Here is a 20791-nt window from a genome sequence, read left to right as displayed (position 1 = left end):
AGGAACTACTAGCTCTTCAAGGCGCGCAGAAGTCTCCCGCAGCGAGTCAGGATTTTCGGGATTAATTAAGGCCGTCTACTCTCTTTCGAGCACCAGCGAGTGCTTACGGTCTGCCAAGTAGTTCGAAAACGTTACGATTTCAGCGAGGTAAAACCGTTCGGTAGCGAGTGTAAAAAACTCATCGACGACATCGTCATCTCGAATTCATCGTTCTTCTCGCTTCTCTCTCCCTCTTTCTCCTACTTTTTCCCGACTCATACTCCTCGCCCATCTTCCAAATCATGCCTCATCGTCCGATCCCACTCGTCTCGACCCTCTCCGAGATTTATACCGAAGATGCTTTGATGCGAGAAGGAGTTCGATGGAATTCCTTGTTCGAACAATTCCAACAAGAGTTCGAGACGCCAGTGCAGAAAGTATCGAGAGCACCTGGGAGAGTAAATATTATCGGTACGTTCCACTCGCTCGCACTCACCCTCTTCGAGGAGCGATGTACCCCCACCCGAGGGAGAGAACAAAAGAGGTCCGCTCCCCTCGTGGAGTGGTCTCAGATCGGAGTAGAGCTGAGTGTGACTTGGGAGATTGTACAGGTGAACATATCGATTACTGTGGATTCTCAGTCCTCCCCGCCGCCGTCGACAAAGACGTTCTCATCGCATTCTCTACCACCTCCCCTTCTTCCTCCTCCTCTCTTCCCTCTCCTTCATCTCCTGGGAAAACCGTTTTCGTCCTCCGTAACGTCGAATCGAAGTACACTCCCACCTCCTTCGAAGTCGACCTTTCGGGAAATGGACAAGACTTGAAAATTAATACTGAAGAACATCACTGGTCGAATTATTTCATCGCCGGACTCAAAGGGATTCTCACTCATTTGGCCCACAACCCTCAAAAGTCTGGAGAGGGAGAGGGAGAGAAGAAGAAAGGACTTCCGGAGAGAGTTTGTGTAATGGTGAATGGAACGGTACCGGAAGGATCAGGATTGAGTAGTTCAAGCGCGATGACTACGGCGAGTGCGATGTGCGTATTGGATATCGTTGGAAGGAGGGATGGGGAAGAGTTTGTGAATAGGAGGGATGTGACGAATGTCGCGATTGAGGGAGGTAAGTCTCACCTGTTTCTCTTCTTTTTTCGAAGGGTTTTGAGCTGAGGCCTTTGATGAGCGCGATAGAACGACTCGTTGGAGTCAATTCGGGTGGAATGGATCAATCCGCTAGTGTATTCAGTCTTTCCCAACACTTACTTCACATGTGGGTCGCTATCTCTCTCAGTCATTTTCGAACGAATTCGCACTGAATGCGGGTAGCGCCTCCTCAGTGAATTCATGCCTCAACTCGAAGCTCGTGCGATTCCCTTACCTGTTACTGAACCTGGATTCTCCTTCGTAATCGCAAACACTCTCGTCAAGAGCAACAAGAAACTCACGGCGAAATATCAATACAACCTCCGAGTTCGTCCTCTCTCTCTCCCTCCTCTCTGACTCTCATTATTGACCCTCGTCGTTATTCAGGTTGTCGAATGTCGCCTAGGAGCTCTCCTTCTAGCGAAACACCTCAACCTCCCCTATCGAGTAAACTCTCGACCTTTCCCAACCTACAAAACCATTCTCGACTCCTATTACAAAACCCCTCCCCCTGCTCCCGGTCCCGTCGCGAAAGGTACTCGTCCCCCTACTCACCTCCCTCCAACTCTTCCCACCCGTCCCGCTCTCCCTTCATCTCGTCTACCTCCTAATCAAGCGACAAAGAGTCACGAATTACGAATCTTTATGGGATTAGTACTCCAAGCCCTAGGAGGACCCGGGATGGAACAAGGAATGACTTGGTCAGAAGTTGCAGAGAAATTAGAGGTGGATCCAACGCAGTTACAGTTACAAGTCGAGGATAGGGAGGTCGAACCGGAGAATGGGAGGTTCAAGATTTGGACTAGGGCGAGACATGTCGTGCGTCTTCTCTCTCCTTGCTCCTCTCTCTCCTTGTAGGGAGTTGACTGACGAGCGAGTTCGGCTGGGATAGTTCTCGGAAGCTTTGAGGGTCTACGAATTCAAGAAACTTCTCGAAGATACCGCCGCTACCGCATCCCGCGTCGCAACCCCTTCTGGGGACGGAGCCGAATCCCCCGTACTCCACACTACCGGCGGACCTCCCTCCTCTCACGCGCTCGACAACCTCTCGAACAAAGCTGACCAAGCCGACGCTACCTCCGACCTCCGAACGATCCCAAGCGACGTATTCACCACTAGCGGAGTCGCGATCCCTCGAGGAGATCATGGGAAACAATCGAAAGAGATCGTAGAGAAGATGGGGGGGTTGATGGATGAAAGTATGAGGAGTTGTCAATTGGATTACGAGTGTAGTTGTCAGGAATTGAACGAGTTGACGAGGTTGGCGAAGAAGAATGGAGCATTTGGATCGAGGGTAACTGGTGCGTTCTCTTTCGATGTCTCCATCTGTCTCGTCCATGCGAAGTGACTGATGGGACATTCATCTTGTCCGCACAGGTGCCGGTTGGGGAGGAGCAACCGTTTCATTAGTTCTCGAACCTGACGTTCCTAAATTCCTCGAAGCGTTACATGAAGGTTATTACAAGAAACATTTCCCGAACATGACGAAGAAGGAATTCGAGGACGCTTGTTTCGCGACGAAACCTGAATTGGGGGCTTGCATGTTCGAGGGAGAGGCTCCAAAGAAAGAGGAGTCAAAGTGAGAAAAGTGAGGGATATCTATAGAGCTATCGAGGGAGCAATGTAGAATAGACAGACTGAAGGGAGGTTAGAAGAAGCTTAGGGAAAATCGTAAATATCGATAGAGTCATCTTATTCTCTTATTGCAAACCATTCAAATCTGTTTCAATCGTTCTCTGTTCAGCCTCGTTACACTGTTATTGAAAGCAGCGAGGTTTCGCTTGGAACGAAAGCTGTCAAAGTCTCGCGGATCAAAGCGAAGGTTTCCGTCGAGTCGAACGAAGGGAAGCGATTCATCGAGTTGCAAGGTTTGAACGAAAGAGGGAGAAGGTAACGATTGAAGAGGATATAGAGAGACGAAGGGGCAAAAAGGGAGCTTGTGGAGAGCCCACTTGCAAGGGGACTAAACGAAATCATCGAGACGCGGGCCAAAAAAACACCCGTACCAGCTCAACGCTTCGTTCATTTCCCAACCGTAACATCGACGAACCCATCGACCCACATTCTCATCGCCATCGCGGCAGTTGGCGAACCAAACCTTGTATTGAACCCGTCTTTCTCTAATGCGTCGTAAACGTTCGGACTCTTTGACGAACGAGCACGAGCCAAACAAGCCGTCGAATCGGATACAGTCCACCAATTCGGTAGATGAGGTTTTGCCCATTTGAGGAATTTCTCAAACTAAACATAACACTCGAAAATCAACTCTCGCTCGAAACCGTGAATTTTTTGGCGAGAGAGAGAGAGGGAGTACTCACTTCAGGGTAAGGATCTTTCCTATCATACAACCCTCTCTTGACTCCTTTCCACATGACACAATCATCTTGCCACAAAGAGAAAGCACTGATCAATTTCTCGTAAGCTTTCATTTTGTTCTTCTTGAACTCTTCGGCAGGGTACCAAGGGTCTCGCAGCCTTGCAGCCGTGTCGTGATCTCCTAGTTGAGCGAACGGGTGAATAGTCATTTGCGGAGGGGGACGGTTGTAGGGATCGAGAGGCTTTCGGTGAGAGGAGGAGAGGTAGGAGGTCCAGGTGAAGTTCGAGAAGAGGGGGTCTTGAGATTCACCTATGAATAGAACTCCTCTTTAACACATAGTACACTATCTCGTGCTACGCGAGGAAAACGAGTGAGAGAAGAGGGGGAACGTACTCGAAGAAGCCCTTTCCGCTGCCAATCTCTTACATTCCAGCTTGTGACTACCCCAGTTCTCCTTTTGATGGTCAGTTCCACAGTAGAACACACTTGAACAAGCTCGCGAGAGGGAGGATCAGCTCGTTTGCCCTTTCAGAGATGAAACAAAAGAACTCACTTTGACACCTCGCGCAGCGGTTGAGACTCTGGGTAGAACATACCGCACACATCCCACCAGCTTTCGAGTCTGTTGACATGATGCTCGAGAGTCGAGAGAAGTGAAGACGAGAAAGAGAGGTTGAGTGATGATTCACTGACTCTTTCGCGGTTGTACAGTTCTCTCTCGAGGTCTCTCCTATGGGTAGCACTATGCAGACATCGTGGAAGCGGCGGGCTGCCGCGAGGCACCAGAATTGGGAAATATCGCAAAATTCGCGACTCTCGAGCTCGTTCTCCTTGTTCTCGCTCTCGTTGTTCTCGCTCTCGAATCTCAGAGGCAGACAGCTAGATTACACTCGTGAGGATGAGCAATAGCAGCTTAGCAGTGGCCTGGCGAGACCAAAAGTCCTTCGAATTCGTTTAGATTCTGTTTCGTAGTCGTATCTCTCTGTCTCGTTTCAGCTTTCGGTCTTCCTGTCATTGCGCTTGTCCCCTACCAACATCGATCATTGCATCATGGCGTCGAAATTTAGGTTCTTCCTAAGCTAAGCGTTGTAGTTGAGCGAGTTTAGAAGGCGAAAACCAGAGGCGATTCCTCTCTCCACGGCTTACCGTGGACCTGTTGCAGAAAGAATGGTCAGGAGATGGTCAAGATCAAGATGTAGGGCTGCGGCTCACTTCGTTTCGGACTCAGCACCGTCGTGGCTCGATCCATGCGAGGATGGAGGAGTCGGCTTCTTTTGCGACGAGCTGAGTAGAGTAACGACATTGTTGTCGCTCTGACGACCCCCTCCTCTTCTTCGTCGTTGTCGTATCACGTCGTATTGGGATGAGAGAGAAGCAGAACGGGTGATGGGAGCCTTCAGGATCTTGCTGGCGGGAGAACTTGTTCCATTCCGAAAACGGCGAGAATTCTCGCTAACCGCTCTCTGCATTCTTCCATCCCACTCGTCTGCTTCGCCTTTCCTCCGATCCCACTCATCAGATCCTCCATCTCTCGCATCTCTTTCCGATCCCTCATTTGTTGACTGATTCCTTCATCCTCGTGAGATTTCGCATGTTCCTCGGCTTCTTCATCGACCGGCAAGATCCTGATCGCATCTAGCTTTCCCAACGAGTTGACGATCTCCCTCAGCTCTGTAACGAGTCCCTCTTTCGAAGTCGATCCTCCTCCTCCTCCTTCTTCTTCACTGAGCGAGTCGATGAGGGTACTGGCATGTTTTGCTCCACTTGCGGTCGTCAGGAGGGATAGTAGAGATGCTGCGATACCTCGTAGAGCTCCTAGCTCGCGCGCGTACGGTGCAGCGAGAGCGAAACCTTGATCAAATCCAGTTTGAAGTTTGGCGTTCTTTCCCGCCGTAATACCATCTCGATATCCCGCCTGTAGGGTTCATAGCATTCTGTTAGATTGCTGATTGATTCCGAGCGGCAGAAAAAGTCACTGACATCAGAATAACGAGATGAGAGTTTGTCCCATTCTTGTTCAGAGATCTGGCTTGAAGGAGTCGATCCAGTTGCCGAGACTGGCTGTGACTCGTCTTCGTCCAGCCATGGATCGTAGTCGTTCATGTCTGCGTCGTTTTCGAGAGACATTGCTCAAAGGTGAAGAAAGAAGAAGAATTGCGTTCTTGCTCTCGCAACTCCTTCATTCGGGTTCTCTCATCGAGGTATCAGGCAGAATAAGTGAATCTCTGTGTCTTGTGCATTTAGCAGAGTAAGAGTAGCAGACAGATCTAGTAAAAGACGCTTCTCGTTCTATGATGCGGTAAAGTCGCTCGTCCCTTTGCCTCTTCTGCTTTCGCTAGATCCCACAACAAGAAGTCGAGCAATACCGAGTTCGGTACGTCAAATTCGTGTCCTCCTGCTCGAACTAGCCTTCTAATCTCCTCCTTGATCTCCTCCACCACGACGATCGATGCGCTCCTAATTTCGACTTCTTCCTGACTTCCGTTCGCGAGATCCTTCCCTTCGATGAGGATGTTCGTGAGATGTTCGTCGTACGTAAGGGTACCAAGAGAATGCAAGATTTGAGGTACTCGATAATCGGCAAACATCGACAATTGGTCGATATCGTCGAATCGACCGGGTCCTTTCCCTTCAAACGCGGCCCAGGTTTCTGCGATGAGAATCTGAGCACGTTTCCGGATGTAGATGGGTGATGAGATTGAAGGATAGGTCGTGACATCGTCGTAACAGGGAAAGAGGGAGGTGACTTTGTTGACCAGCGAGAGCGCGGAATGATTTGCAGAGGTGAGAAGAGGTGAGAAGGATCCGTCGTACTTCTACAAAGACCTCGGTCAGTGAAGTCCGCTACAGAGGGAATAGATAGATACGGCACTTACATCGCAGAGGACTCCGCCAACTTCTCGCAAAACTTTGATCCTTTCTTCCAGCAGAGGCATCTCCTCCTCCTGATCGGTTCGGAATACATGTCTGAGTTCCGCCTCCGTCGCTTCTCTGCCGTACCATTGCGGGTTCGTCACGTCGACGCCTTCGTCGATCGCTCGATGTAGTGCTGCCAGCAAACTGAAATAACCCGTCCAGACCGTTTCCCCTTCTCCTTCCTTCCCCTTCCGATCACACGCTGTCTTGTATCTCACTCCGTAGCGTTTGTCGGAAGGTAACGAGGACCAGAAGGAAAAGTTGAGCGAGGAAACTAGAAAGATCCAGTTCAGGATGAAGGAGGGGGAATACTTTGCCGGAACGGGGTGGAGAGGGACAAGTGCCCACGAAGAAGGCGTATACGGTTCTCTAATGAGCTGCGAGAGGATCTACGACGGGAAGAGAGGGTCAGAACCAGTCTACGAGATGAACAAGTGTACTGACTTGTTCCGCTGCTCGGTTGATCCCTTTCTGGTTCAGCTTGACATGTTGACTGATGTTCAATACGGCCCGCGCGGAATCGATCACTGGATTGTGCGACATGAAGTGGGAGAAGGAAGAACGAAACTCCCTCAACTTTCGGAGGGTCATTCGACTCTGCATTCGTTGCCGACTTGATAAGGCACAGGGGAGGCAAAGATAGATAGAGGAGTATGTAAACCAGCTCGAGCGAAGGAAAGGTCTCAAGCAGTTCCGGTAGACTGGAGAAACTTTCGACTTTGCCATTCGATGCTCCTTGATCGCGTTCTCCCGGGCGCTCGTACTAGGCATCGATGAATAGAATATGACAACAGTTACCTAAACTTAACCGATACGACAGTTCCATCTCCAACTCGACCCGTTATCTCCTAGTTCGTAACTCCCTCACTTCCTCTTCCAACTTTCGCACTTTGTCCTTCAAGCCCTCCATCTCTCCCTTCAGTGTTTGGTTCTCTGCTTCGACTTTCGCACTCCTGTTCCTCCACATTTCTTCTTTCCTCTTCCCAACTTCGATCAGCCTCTGGTCTCTTTCTCGATCCTTCTTAACGGAAGCGAGCAGACTCGGTAAGGTATCGAGGTGAAGTGTCAGCGACGATAAGGAATCGGTCGCAGTTGTGGCGGGGACATGAGAAGGGGAAGAAGGGGGAGGCGCTTGATGAGACGAGTCGACGTTCCCCTCTCCTCCGAAGAGATTCCGCTTGATTGAGTGGAATGGCGAGTCGGGATCGTTCTTGACTTCCGCGTATCCTCCTCCTCCTTTCGTGGCTGCTGAACTTGACGCTTTCGTCGGGGTAGAGAACGAAGTAAACTTGGCTTTCTTGGTCGGCGATCCATTCATCAAAGCTTGTGAAGACGAGGAATGTTGAGTGTCAGGTTCAGGTTCAGTATCGGGATCTTGGATGTCATCTTCTGACAGTTCATTCGAGAAGTCGTCAAAATTGATATCGTCTAACTTCTCTGAGGCGGGAAGGGGTCGTCGAGAGGTTGATCGAGGAGGAGTATGCGGACGTTTCGATGGGGAGCGTGCTGGACCGGTTGAGGAGGATGGGGGTTGGGGAGGTGCAACGCGAGCAGGAGTAGAAGGTCGAGGAACGCTCGTGGACTGGTCTGGCGGAGGTGTCACCTTCTGTCTCCCTTTTCTACTCATACGTAGTACGACGTCTGAGTCAGCTACAGGCGCTTCGAGGGAACTGAAGGGAGGGGGACTGAGAGTACTGGGCTGATTCGTCGACCCAAAGAAAGAAGTCGCATTTCGGCTCTTGCCAATTCCCGCAACTAAAAAACTCTCTATTCTCGGCTCGAGTCCGGACGTCAGACTATATATGCTACGAGTCATTGGCTCGAGGGAGTGAAATGGAACGAACCTGCCTAGATTCGGAGACGATTCTTTGCGGGTTACTCGACGAAGCGCTTCAATTCGCGGTTCAGTGTTGCAGAAACACCATACCTCTACCCTCGAGCGATAGTCAGCAAGTGCAGGTATAGTGGTAGAAAGGGAGACCTCGATAGTAGATCAAGATCTTGAGAAGTGGGCTCAACTCACCTCCGTTCTCGCCGAAACAGCCACGAGATAGGTACTTATTCGCTGCTTTCCCGAAGGTAGGGCGAGAAGTAGTGCGCGCGAGAGGTGGCATCGTTTGATCGAGAGGGAGGCTTGTTGACTGAACTTGATGAAACCAGGTGGACGACCGAGGCTGCGAGGCTTCAAAGGATGTAGCAGATGTTGTTCTGGGTTATCGATAGTGTCGGGGCTGGCGGGAGTATGAAAAGTGAAAGCGAGAGAAGAAGCCTGAAATGGCGAGCATGACGGGGAGTCGACTCCGCTGACTGAAAGCCGACGTTCTCTATTACCAGCGTACTCGCGGTCGCTAGCGAGGCTACGGACAACGCTTTAGCAACCAGTGCGTAGCTGAAGAGGACGATGCGACACAAGGAATCGAAATATCTTCGACTTTCGCACACGACTCCGTTCAGCCGTTCAATCATCGCTTCAGCTCGTCACGGCTGAAAGTACAAGCTGCTTCCGTCCAAGGAGCTCGCTGCGCCATCAAGCATCCGGACAGACTTGATGCCTTCCACCATTTCATTCGATTTTCATCCTTTCAGTTCAACCTTTTCGCGGCACTTCGTGGTACACACCCTTGGGATATTCACCTTCCCGCTGCTGCCGGCTACTATCGCTGTATCCATGTACGATAAAGGCTTCGGGCGAGAGAGAAGATGGGACCGGGGATAGGGCGTGGGAACTCGTTGAGAAATCGTCGTGAGAGCGTGGTGTTGTCGAGTTAGCGGCGGTCGGTAGAGGGTAAGGTAGTATTCTCGCTACAAACTCTTCCCGTGGCGGTGGTGGAGAGACGGGAGGGAGTGATTTCTAAGGAACACGGCGTGGCGAAGAGGGTCAGCATCGTAAGTCAACGATCGTAAAAGCGGAATGTAGAGCTCACTTCGAAATGCGATCTCGGAGGAGACCGAACGTGACTCGCAGCGATAGGGTACTCTTCCCATTCTTTCGCCCATTCTGCTCGAGCTCTCTCCGCAGATTTGTTCGCCTGCGGTGGTACTGTTGCGTAATCCGCCTCTTTCGCTTTCCCCTTGCCACTGCCTTTTACATCTTCCAGTCTTGTCCCTACTTGCTCTCCTCCGCCGATCTGCAGATGCTTCATCAACATTCCCAATCTTCTAACCGCTTTCTCTTTCCCGTTCTCCTCTGCTGTGCCGTTGTCTTTGGCCTTTTCGAACACTTCCCTAACTCCTTTCGGTAGTCCCCAGACGTCATCCGAGTAATTACTCTCTGTCGATTCAATATATCGTTGTACAGCTTGTTCGGGAGGGAGGGACAGAAGAGTTTTCAGGTATGCGAGCGACGATAGATCGAGGGAGGAAAGGGAAGAGAGGAGCTCGGACGAAGTTGGAGATAGATCGCCGGAGAGATGATGCTCTTGTGAGCGGGAGAATGAGGTCGAAGAGGGTAGGAGGGGATCTCGAGGAAGGGATGAATCGTTGTCGTGGTTCTTGCGTTGCGATTCGAACATTTCCTGCTCCCAGTCGGCGTCTGTTTCCTCGACTAATGTTCTACTACTACTCGAGCCGTTCAACAGAGCTTGAATATCGAGTCCGTCTCTTGATTTGTGTTTTCCGGCTATCTCTTCCGTCTCCCTCTGCCTGTCCCAGGTTGAGCTGTAGGGTCGCTCCTTGAAACCGTTCGAGCTTGTATTGGCCGCGAATGAACCGAACTCATCTTGTGCTGTTGAAGTGGTGTTTGATGATTGTCGGAACGAGGTCGATGTCGAGGTCGAAGCGTGCGGAACCTCGGAGTGGTCGCGACTGACTGAGTCTGATGTGGTTGCTTTGAGGAGAGACGAAACCGGTCCTCCTGCTCCTTTGCTGAAATCCATTCGGAAGCGTATTATTGGGGAGAAGGAAAGCCCGCTGCCGATCTCGCGGTCACCTGACCGATTTTCAACAGGAGGAAACCGCTAGGTTGAAGGCAGAGAACCCAAACCGCAAGAGCGTAAAACGTAAGGTCAGCGCCAATTGGAGTGAGCCGTCAACCCTTTCTCTCCTCTCCCATCATTCTCGTCTCCTTCCCTTCTTTCCCGTTCTCCTCCCTGACTCGCATATCGGTTCGTTCCCTCGATGTAGAGAAGTACAAGCGTGAACACGCTCAAGCCGAAGCCGAAGCCTCGGAGCAGTAAGGACCTCATCGAGGAGGAAAATTGTCAAAGCAAGAAAAGAAAAAAAGGAAAGGGTGTTTGTTTGTTTCCCTAGTTGTGTTGCCTGGTTAGGATCCTCTCCTCTCTCTAGGTTTGAGTATCTGTACTCCCTTTGTTTGAAACCAAAAGTCTTCGTACCTTTTCTCGAATTGCAAAGGCGAGAGAAAACCAAGCTCAGGTATCGAGATTACCTCTACTGGCGAGGACTTGAGCTCAACACGAGATATTTCGACTGCGACCCGGGTTGAGCTCATGGGGTCGATGTACCATGCTCGGATAATCGACGTGAGAAGCTGAACGTGATTTTGCACAGTCAGAGGTTTCCGCAAAGATAGGAGACAAAGGTTCCGAGTGTCTGTATAGTAAGACGAAAGGGGTGAGGTTGAGATCCTACTGATGTATACAAACTGTAGTGAGAGAGATCCGGAATAAGAGGGTAGAGAGTCGACGAAGTAAAACAGAAGTAAAAAACGAAATCAAACGGTGAAAGTGCGTAGAAATATCGAATAATAACATGGCTTTTGAGACGAAAGGGTAACGAAAGAGTACAACGAGGGGGAAGCGACGAGATCTGTCTCGTTTAGTCGGGATCGGTTGACGACACGAAGAGCTTGTTTCGGAACCAAGCCGACGTTTGTGAAAGCTGCTTCCATTCCGAGCACATCTTCTTCGACCGTATCTCTGCGAGATAATGGAGAGATTAGCAAATATCGAGAACGAGAGAGAAGGATGAACTCACGACGCGGCTGAATCCGAGAATCGTCGATTGTTGAGTGCTGCACCTCTGAATGAGCCGCTCACGGGTCTATCAAGTCGTAGGGAAGGTCAGATAACATCCACCGTTATCAGTTTGAGAGAAGAGACTGACCGTTTTTCATAAGGGAACGAGGGACCGAATCTCGAGAACGATGATCCAGAATCAGATCTTGACGCCAATCACGATATCGGGATAATTTCTCCTTACGTCGCTCAGACTCAACTCCTCATCAACACGTTTGAATCTGGTTGGGCGGCGAAACGACTTTCGAAAGTACTTGGACGTTCGAGGGCTAGCGAATTACAAGCGGTCGAGATCAGCACGGTTGATCGATTTCAGGGGAGGGAAAAGAAAGTCATTATCCTTTCGACAGTGAGGTCGAACAGAGCAGGGAGGATCGGATTCTTGACGGATAAACGGCGACTCAATGTCGCGTTGACGAGGGCGAAGGGTGCTCTCTTCGTAGTGGGAAACAAGGATACGTTGACGTTGGCGGCGGGAAATGATTGGATGGAAATGGATCCGGATCCGGATGCTGGCATCTGGAGAAGGTTCCTGATATGGTGTGAGCAGAGGGGTCTCGTTAGGGAATGGAAGCAAGGCACTGGGGGAGTCTGAGCTGAGGAGCTCGAGGGGAATATCGGTAATTTTCGCCGGAAAGTTCGTTTTGTCTGTTGTACTTTTCTACGCTCTTAGCAAACTCTCGCAATATCGCAATAGAATGTCTTCTCATCTGGATCAGATTACGAAGAAGCGAGGAGTTTTTCGAGCTGTTCATGCAGCGGAGTGTGAGCGCGTGTGAGCTGTATATCCGCGAGGACGGTTCGGGGAGGGAACCGTCTACAACTACCTCCAGAATGTTGTTGACGCGCTCGTGGAGGATAAGCTCTCTTGAGCTACCTAGCCTTGTAGGCAGAGTTACAGCTTTGCAAAAAAATGATTTCAAGCAGTTTGTCGAGTACTTTGTAACAATCGCGAAATCGTCTTCAATCTGCGAAGTGACAGGGAATCAACTCTCTCATTCGAAGCGAGACTATAGAGAGACAAGAGGAGCGTACCACGAAGCGGAGATCCTCGCCCTTTTCTTCTGTTGCTCTCCCGTTCCGGTTTCCTTCGCAGCGTTCGTAATCTCATTCGTCATCCTCTTCAACCTCATTGTCTTATACAGCTCCATGCTTCTTCGCAATCACGGTCGTACACGTTGTCGCTATTGCAGTTCCTTACTCACTCCAGCTCTTACAACCCTGGAAACTGCCGTTCTCCCTTCGACATCCGCTTCCAAATTCGATTCGAGGTTCTTGACCTTGGCCGATCCTTCGAGAGTAGCTTCTGTCGTCATGACGAGTGCTCTTCGTCAGTTGCGATGCGGATGGACTCAGGGGGCAAAATCGGCATCGGAACAAGAACTCACGATCACAACGTCTGCAATTTGCTGACCGTGACGGCTCCACGCCGATACAACCGACGAAAAGGGAACTTGGGAAGTGAACGACATGAGTTGCTGTCTGTCGGGGCGGAAAGTCGAACGCTTCGTTATCAGTCCTCAACTCGAGTCGGCTCGCATTGCAACATGACAGAAGAGCACTAACCTCTGTATAATCTGAAAGCCTGACTGGTGCCTTGGTCTTCGAGGTGAACGAAGATTTGGATAGTTTCCTGAGTTATTGAAGGATTTGTTCGGAAGGAAGATTTCTCGACTCGGTTTCTTTCGACGATGATAGATAGGAGACTCTGAGAATCGACTCGCGAGCGAGACGACTGCGACTGACGATATTGGAGGGGAGAGCTCGAAGGGATAGTTGGAGGAGACCGGGATTCTCAAAGTCAAACTCTGGTTTCGAACATCGACTGGATATAGGTTGACGACTTGAAGCGCTGTTACTTTGAGAGATGTTCATCTGGATGCGGTTTCGCTCGGCTATGAGCAGTCGTCCGGTGCTGCGTCGTCAAGGGCTGGGTTCGTCGTTTCGGCGGGTAGATCGGGTACGATTCGATCAGATTGCGGCGAGGGAATCAAGTCAAGAGGAGGGGATCCGTATGATCGACCGAGTGAGAACTGATGAAATGACCGAAGATGGACAGCGAGATAGGTGAGTCGCCTCAAGACGAAAGAGGGAAATCGACATTAGAGTTGTCTACACACGCATTCGAGATCTCGAGTCAGCCAGGACGAGAGGAAAGAGAATCAGGAGATGACATACCCGTGCAACAAGATCGACTTCCACCGTTCTCGATCGTTTGAGCGTTGATCAATCCTTCTCGACAGAGAGAGTCGTCACGCTACTGTTGTGGAAGTGAGGTAGGTTGAGCTGTCATCCAGTAACGTTCACGGAACTGTTGACCAAACAAGTAGAGGTCAGCGAAGCTAGAGGCGAGGATCGACTCGAGCAAACAGGTTTCACGAACAAAAGACAGCGCCAATACTCCTTTCGGGGAGGCTGACAAGAACACTGTCCTTGATTGTTCGCTACGCCTGTCTGCTCCACGCCGCGCGGGAATGAAGAGGAACATACCTTGGGGACGGCACAAAACGAAAGGACGTGCAAACCGAGGAGAACACGAAACTGCAGAAACTGTCAATGTCAGCTCCCGATTCCGTGTCATGGATAAATGAGCCACTTCAGCTTCACTCACCGATTTCATCCCTAGCTGTACGAAGGACTCCAACGCGTTGCTCGTGCTTCTGGCCTGCTCCTCGAGAGAACTACCGATCTTTCCCTCCGATTGATCCTCGACTCGCAGCATCCCCAGACGCTTCCCTTCTGACTCCTAAGCTATCCTGTTTCCCATCTTGCGCACTAGAACATTCGGGGAGTGAAATTCGAAGAGGTTGGGAGGTTTCGAACAGACGCATCAAGGAGAGGGGATCTGAGACTGCAGGGATGCGACAGTCTCGTGAGGAGTTCCTAAGGCGTCTGTTGAGCTACTGGGCACGCTGTCCGGGATGATTCGTGACTGTCTGGGGAGAGTGGAACGTTCCTCCTTCAGATCGGGCATCTGTGCCAGGGTCGTGCCTGCTAGCTGGGGATCGAGTGTAGGCTGCGATAAATAGACTTGATAGTGCTGGAATTGCGGTCGTAGGAGGTCGCTGTGAGGTGGTGAGGTGAGAGGGCGAGAGTCAAGAGAGTGAAAACGTTTTCGCTGGTCTCCCTCTCTCTCGCACCCAATTCGGCACTCGTCAAGGCATCTCTCGTTATCGTGTGCACCGTCTACAATCGACATCGGATTCCGCAAGGGTTAGAATGAGGTGTTCGTTCAACAATACATCGATGTTTTCCCCTTCTCCTCCATCCGTCACCCTCGGCTCTGCAACTTTCCTCCTCTCTAACGCCTCCCTAGACTCTTTCGACCTCAAAGATTACAACGTCGAAAACTTCAAGGTAGTCTGGACACGCCGACGGGCTGTGAGAGGAAGGTAGAAAAGTTGAATGAACAGACCTCGTACAAGGAGGGGAACGGACTCACAGGCGAACGGGAACGGGTCTCGAATTCACCTTTCGTCAGTCACGGACTAGCCGCGGACCTTCGAATGAACGGATCGTCTCCCCTTCGACCCTCGAGCCTCGACCAAAGCACCTCGAGGTCTCCCTCTCTCTCTCTTTCGACCTCCCCCTCCTTCGAAACCCAGTAACGAATGCGTGAGGTAAATAACTGCGACAAGGATCGATTGATTGGTTGATTCGAAGCGGCGATTAGGGAAAGGGGAAGTTTACAAGTCGGAATGAAAGCGGGAGAATGAAATCGTGGGAGTCTTCAATGGGGATGAACTACGCGAGTCGAGGACTGGTATTCAGAGCTGTACTGGTGGAATGTGAGTTTACTTTCGAAGTTGGTACTGGAGGAGGAAGAGGAGGAGAGTGAAAGAGATGTCCCGACTTGGAGAGATGAAAGCTCCTTCTGTCTCCACCACCACTATCAGTACCCTAACAAGAGCGAACTGATTGCTATCTGACCATGTTCGAACACCTCAACTCCAACGCTACCTACACTACGAACCGCGCTCTTCCACCTCCCTCCCTACCTCATTTCGATTCCGGTTTTGATCACTACGGCTACCCTTCGAGCGAGTCCTACGCACACTCACAGGGAACTACTCATCAATACCCGACCAGCTGGGTCGCGCCTTGCCCCAACCCGACCCAATTCGACTACCTTCAATCTTCGACTTCTATCCTCTCACCTTCTACGTCTGTACCTCGAGCCGATCACGATTGGACCCAGCGAAACTCGGACGCTCGTGGTGGGATCTGGGTGGGCGGAGTCGAACTCGAGGTTGGCGGAGGAGGAGTTTTGGGAGGAAACGGTTCAGCTTTCGCATTCGATGGCGATGGAGTTGGAAGAGAGGGAGCGGGAGCGCTCTCGAACCGATCTTTAGGTGAGTTCGAAACTTGTCTTCCATCGACTCGCGAGGTGGACCGAGCTCATTTACGAATTTCGGTGTTTCGATCGATAGAAAATGCGGATTACGTTCTCACTCGCTCTCCTGCTCCTCTCGATTTCCCCCTCCTCCCTCCAGTCCCGAGTCTCAGCAAAGGAGGCGAGAAGCAAGCTACCGCCTCTCCTCAAGTTGGTTCGGAAGAAGAGGACGAGGAAGAATTAGTCGATGGAGAGGAAGAAGAGGGAACGGAAGTTGCGGAACCGAGAGCTGGTGAGACCGAGTTCGCGGTGAGTCTCCTCCACTGGTCCCTAGTCCACCTCCCCTCGCTAATGTGTCTCTTCTGGAACCCCAGTTTTATCGCCGCATCACGGTTCGTGCCTTCAAGAAGCACTTCGTAAAGCAAGGCTACTCTGGTCAAGATGCTGAAACCCTCGCGACCGGCTTCCTCGACGGAGTCGCAACTACTCGCACTTCCGACTCTCTAGCAAAACAACTTTCCGATGACTTGAACAAGAATCTAAAGGCGATCATCGGAAAGCTAGTTGACCTCATCAAACCCGGAATGCTGAAAAGTTGGAGGAAAGAAGCACCCCAATCATTTGTCCAAGGTGTGCCAGTCGCAAAGTAAGCTTTTCGTTTACATTCATTGTTATCGAGGTCGAGCTAATTCGACTCTTTCCTCCGTTCTTTAGGCCCCTTCCTAACGACTGGTCCGTACTTCACCGAATCATATTCGGACATTGGAACCTACCCGATGGAGGAGCGAACTCCGCTACCGTTCGAGACTTGCAAAAAACTGGTCGCCTCACCAATACAGTGCGTTCTCTGTTCTCCTTCCCGTTCCTGTCCAATACTTCGAATCTGACCTCAGTTTGCGATTGAATTAGTCCTTCCTTTACGACATTTTCCCGTTCCGATGGCATGTTAAGCACACCGGCTCTGATATTCTCAGCAAATTCTTCATCGATGGAGCCGAAGAGCTCATCCTCGAATCGATTTCCCTCATTTCGACGTTCGCCGCGAGGATGCAAATCCCGATCGAAATCATCGGAGTTCCCGTCGCGGAATCAGTTCTCAACGCACCGAATCTCACCTTCACACGTCTCGGTACTAAATTCCGCTGGAACGCCTCGAAACCCCGTCGCTCCGACTCTTTCGTGCAATTCCCAACCGTTTACTTGATGCAGGGACCGGGTCAGAACGACGGCGAGGGAACGATTGTGACGGGGATGTTTCATCCTTCGAATTTCTCAGGGGGACATTCCTACCGATCTCAACAGCTTCACCAAGTACGTTCTGGGTTTCAACGCTGCTATCTCTCACTGATAATGAACTGACTGGCCTTCCTTCGACAGGACGCTTCGATCAGGATCGCCGAATCCCTCTCTCCCTCTCCAAACCCGAACCTTCCGCGACACTTCTACGAAGACGTCTACAAGGGAGGACCGGATTCTCGAGGGGCTTCGAACGGAGTCGCCATCAACGTCGTCTGCCGAGAGGAGGAGGAAGAAGATCGAGTCTTCAACGATGACGAGATTCTGGCAAGAAACCCTCGAGCTCTCGATCGCTTGGAGTTCTACCGAAAGCGATACCCAGTTCGCCTCAATAAGTATCTCGGCAGTAATCAATACGTCGGTGAAAACCTCCAACATTCCGAGATTCAAGCGCTCAAGCGCGTCATGATCGATCTTCGACAGTCGACGAGACGACACCATCAAGGCGAGCTCATTCGCTTTCCGCTCGAGGCTCGAACTTGTACTGATACCTGATGTGCTGTGATAGATCTCGAACGAAGAGAGCAACTCAATGAACTCACTTCAGAGGAGAGAATCGAGTTGAGGGATTGGCGAGTAGGTCTCCCCCTTCTCGTGCTTGGGGTTTGGTTATTGATATAATCGAGATGATAGGAGGAGAAGAAGGAGAAGCATGATTGGGAGAGAGATCACCCGGAGGAAATGGAACGAAGGAGGGCGGCGAGGAGCGAAGTGAGTTCGTCTCGCTCGGTGCTTTTTCGTCGAGAGTGATCGCTGATCTCTTTCTCAATCAATCTTCTCGTTTCTCTAACCCGTTTTCTCTTTGTGTCTCTTAGGGTAGGGAAAAAGCTCGAGACGAGGGACTTCACCTGTGTCAGGTCAGTTGGACTCTTCGAATGACTCTCTCGACCAGGAGGTTTTCTGACCTCAGGTCTCTTTGTGCTTTCTCGACTTTGCAGACATGCGGTTGGCCGTTTTATACCGCGTGAGCACACTTCCGTCCTCTCTGTGCGAGATCATACTTTGATAGTGGATCACACGCAGGCACGAGCTCGTTCAACATCAGAACAAACGTCAACGTCCTTGCAAGCCCGGAGATTGGGAGAAAGAAGTGATGAAGGAAAAGGAAAGGGAAGAATTCCGAAACGAGTACCAACGCCTTCATCCTCGACCGGCTCTCCCCGTTCCTCCTCCTTCCAGCGTCGCTCAATCTCGAGCACCCCCACTGCTCACCTCTTCCGCCTCCGCCTACCCTCATCCTCACTCTCCTCCCGTCGCTTCAACCTCTTTGACTTTCCTCACCCCGTTCCCTGCTCTCCCTCTTCCCCCTTTCCCTTCTCTCCCGCCCCCTCTTCCGTCCGCTCCCGTTCCGACGCAATGTCAACTTCAATCGAACGCGTCAACCTCTCTGCCACCTCATCAAGCGAGCGTCGCTTCGGCTCGTTCGATCGAGTTTCAATTCGCGGATCCTCGTCCGCCTTCGACTTCGTTCTCGGCTTCTACGAGTGCGAGTGGATCTGCCACCGCAGTTGGACGACGAAATACGCCTCGAGTTCGTAAGTCGAATGTCTCGTCGAATGGAGGAGGAGGAGGAGAGGAATATGGAGAATTCAACGTCAAAGCTGAATCGGAGGGATTGCGAGGAGGAAACGATAGCGGAGGAGAATACCAAGATGGAGACGCTTACGAAGATGGAGGAGATCTGACTGATACTGGAAAGGGTAAAGGGAAGAAGAAGACAACGAAAGGAGGAGGAGGAGCGGCGGCGAAAGGAAAAGGGAAAGCGACGAAACGAACTTCGACTGCCGCCGATGGTGCTCCACCTGCGAAGAAACCTCGAACTACTACGAATGGTCGAGCTATAGCTGCACCGGAGAAACCTCGTCGACAAGCGTTCTTCCCTCCGACCTCGAGCAATCGAACTTCACCCGATGGTTTCGAAATCAGCCCCCATTTTGCTCGCTTCTATCCATCATTCCCGATCTCTGCGGCAGTTCCTCCCGAGTCTTTCATCTTGCCACCAACGCATGACGAGGGAACGATCACAACTGTCGATTCGCAAGGTCTCCCTCTCAGCATGCTTTCCTTCAACTTCCCTGCTCATTCACCTTACTCTGCTTCTCAATCTCCTCCAATCGCATCGACTTCTGCAAGCGCTTCGACCTCGACGCCACCCTCGACCTCGAACAGTTTATCGAATATTTCAGTCGACGAAACCGAATCTTTCCTCAGTCACGATCAATCTCACGCCAGTTCCCACTCATCTAGCTCGTCTCATACCCATCCCCACTACGCGATGACGTCGAGTTATTCTCAATCGCCTTATTCCCTTCATCCCGCAACTCCAAACCCTTTCGAAATGGCTCCTCCATCCCTTCTCCAACCTCCCCTATCTCTTTCTTCCACGGTCAAAGGAGGAGGAGGAGGTACTCCCGCTCCTGCTTCTTCAAGTGTCCCGTCTCGTCGCTCCGCGGCGCAAGATTCCGCCGCTCCCACTCCAAAACGACGTCGACAAGTCTCGTCGACTGCTTCTACTTCTCCTCCTACCACCTCTACCTCTACTGCATCGAAAGCTTCTACCTCGACCCATACTTCCTTGATACTTTTTGATTCAAAAATGAAAGTATCGCGTTGCGGCTTCATCGACACCGTCACGGGTAGACCCTGCGGCCACACCTCCTCGCAACTAAAGAACCTGATCCAACACCTCGCAGTCACTCATCACGTAACGATGGACGGCGAGGCAGCTCCGTCCTGGGAATGCAGGCCTTGCGGGAAAATTATCTGGAAAAAGAGCCATTTTGATAGGCACAAGACGTCGGCGTCACATCAGAGGAAGGCAGCTCTTTCTCAAACTTAGTTGACTTTTCTGTTTCTTCTTTCTGTTAGAGGTCGTCGTTCCCTTGAAGCTTCGAGTTTTGACAGTAGTAGTTTCGATTTGTTGTCCTTCCACGTTACTCTCCTAGCGGTTGTGAATCGATACCATGAGTTGGGGCAAAGCGGACTTACTCGGCGAGATTTGAAACTTCCGACGGCCATTGAAATATTGAAGTGAGAGAGTCGCGCACTGAGATCCGCTCCGTAAAGAAACGAAAAATGAACGAGCTTGTTGAGTGTCATTCAGCACGATTGACATACTACACTCAGGAGTTGAACCCGTTCAGAGCTGCATCGAGATCGAACGGGATCGCGCCAAAACAACTTGACGAAGTTTGCGAGACTTCTGAGCTTGTTCACTCCATTTTCACTCTCGCTCTATCGCCACTCTATGAGCGCCACAAATTCATTCGCTCGACCCACAATACCAGTAAGGTGTAGCAAGCTCATTCGACCAACCTGAATCGACAGCAAGAACGATTGTTGATTGAAGGTCAGTTAATCCTTGATCTCGAGCTGCTCCACGAGTCACTGACTTGATGCTTACACCTCTCTTTGTGTCTGGCAACATCAAAGATACTACTGAACTGCCGCTGCCGGCACCCGATCGCGTTACGACAGGTTTAAACCCCGTCATCTCACTCGCTCATCTCGACTCGATTACCGAGTCTGCGGGATTCACCAAGCGACAACAGTCATCTCAGTATCCCTTGGTAGATCAGCTCAAGGTAAGCTGAGCCCTCTGCTCCGCCAGCGAATGATGGAACACTGACTTTCGTAATCCTCGCTCGGGGAAGCCAGGTCGAGCGCTGTACTACGCGCTGTTCTCAAGGACAAGATCATCAGATTCGCTACGAAGATCCAGAGCAATTACTGCTTAGAAGCTGAAGTGAGCCGTCTTCTCTCGTCTCTCGTTGAGATTGTGCTCAGCCGATGAACTCTGAGCAGTGTAGAGAGCTGATCCCTCTCAGATCCAACCT

At 51.1% G+C, this 20791-nt stretch overlaps 8 protein-coding genes across 8 annotated transcripts; 3 read left to right on the top strand and 5 right to left on the bottom strand.

Moving 5' to 3' along the window:
- Positions 1-281: 281 nt before the first annotated feature.
- On the top strand, positions 282-2703 carry JCM6883_007637 (uncharacterized protein; the record flags this gene model as incomplete). Its single annotated transcript, XM_076628468.1, has 7 exons — positions 282-450; positions 591-1100; positions 1169-1247; positions 1315-1447; positions 1508-1939; positions 2013-2421; positions 2498-2703. The coding sequence occupies 7 exons, from the start codon at positions 282-284 to the stop codon at positions 2701-2703; spliced, it is 1938 nt and encodes a 645-aa protein (XP_076491869.1).
- Positions 2704-3142: 439 nt separating this feature from the next.
- On the bottom strand, positions 3143-4686 carry JCM6883_007636 (zinc finger MYND domain-containing protein; the record flags this gene model as incomplete). Its single annotated transcript, XM_076628467.1, has 5 exons — positions 3143-3361; positions 3439-3746; positions 3831-3922; positions 4584-4590; positions 4650-4686. 5 exons carry the CDS (start codon positions 4684-4686, stop codon positions 3143-3145), a joined length of 663 nt encoding a protein of 220 aa, XP_076491868.1.
- Positions 4687-4833: 147 nt separating this feature from the next.
- JCM6883_007635 (Yae1 family protein) lies at positions 4834-5564 on the bottom strand (the record flags this gene model as incomplete). Its single annotated transcript, XM_076628466.1, has 2 exons — positions 4834-5352; positions 5418-5564. The coding sequence occupies 2 exons, from the start codon at positions 5562-5564 to the stop codon at positions 4834-4836; spliced, it is 666 nt and encodes a 221-aa protein (XP_076491867.1).
- Positions 5565-5704: 140 nt separating this feature from the next.
- Positions 5705-6896, bottom strand: JCM6883_007634 (queuosine 5'-phosphate N-glycosylase/hydrolase; the record flags this gene model as incomplete). The annotated part of the gene is made up of 3 exons (XM_076628465.1): positions 5705-6253; positions 6314-6742; positions 6798-6896. The coding sequence occupies 3 exons, from the start codon at positions 6894-6896 to the stop codon at positions 5705-5707; spliced, it is 1077 nt and encodes a 358-aa protein (XP_076491866.1).
- A 298-nt stretch (positions 6897-7194) lies between these two features.
- On the bottom strand, positions 7195-7980 carry JCM6883_007633 (uncharacterized protein; the record flags this gene model as incomplete). Its single annotated transcript, XM_076628464.1, has 1 exon — positions 7195-7980. One exon carries the CDS (start codon positions 7978-7980, stop codon positions 7195-7197), a length of 786 nt encoding a protein of 261 aa, XP_076491865.1.
- A 960-nt stretch (positions 7981-8940) lies between these two features.
- Positions 8941-10228, bottom strand: JCM6883_007632 (uncharacterized protein; the record flags this gene model as incomplete). Its single annotated transcript, XM_076628463.1, has 2 exons — positions 8941-9204; positions 9278-10228. 2 exons carry the CDS (start codon positions 10226-10228, stop codon positions 8941-8943), a joined length of 1215 nt encoding a protein of 404 aa, XP_076491864.1.
- Positions 10229-11334: 1106 nt separating this feature from the next.
- Positions 11335-11921, top strand: JCM6883_007631 (uncharacterized protein; the record flags this gene model as incomplete). Its single annotated transcript, XM_076628462.1, has 2 exons — positions 11335-11370; positions 11436-11921. 2 exons carry the CDS (start codon positions 11335-11337, stop codon positions 11919-11921), a joined length of 522 nt encoding a protein of 173 aa, XP_076491863.1.
- A 3336-nt stretch (positions 11922-15257) lies between these two features.
- Positions 15258-19794, top strand: JCM6883_007630 (uncharacterized protein; the record flags this gene model as incomplete). The annotated part of the gene is made up of 11 exons (XM_076628461.1): positions 15258-15678; positions 15757-15968; positions 16034-16305; positions 16374-16497; positions 16569-16970; positions 17037-17316; positions 17464-17531; positions 17589-17666; positions 17771-17812; positions 17894-17919; positions 17979-19794. 11 exons carry the CDS (start codon positions 15258-15260, stop codon positions 19792-19794), a joined length of 3741 nt encoding a protein of 1246 aa, XP_076491862.1.
- Positions 19795-20791: the final 997 nt, after the last annotated feature.

The sequence above is a fragment of the Sporobolomyces salmoneus genome (assembly GCF_050403485.1).
Source record: "Sporobolomyces salmoneus JCM6883 DNA, S_salmoneus_JCM6883_v1_ctg1, whole genome shotgun sequence".
NCBI classification, from domain to species: domain Eukaryota; kingdom Fungi; phylum Basidiomycota; class Microbotryomycetes; order Sporidiobolales; family Sporidiobolaceae; genus Sporobolomyces; species Sporobolomyces salmoneus.
Note: the sequence above shows the minus strand (reverse complement) of the source record. Positions and strands in the feature narration are given on the sequence as shown.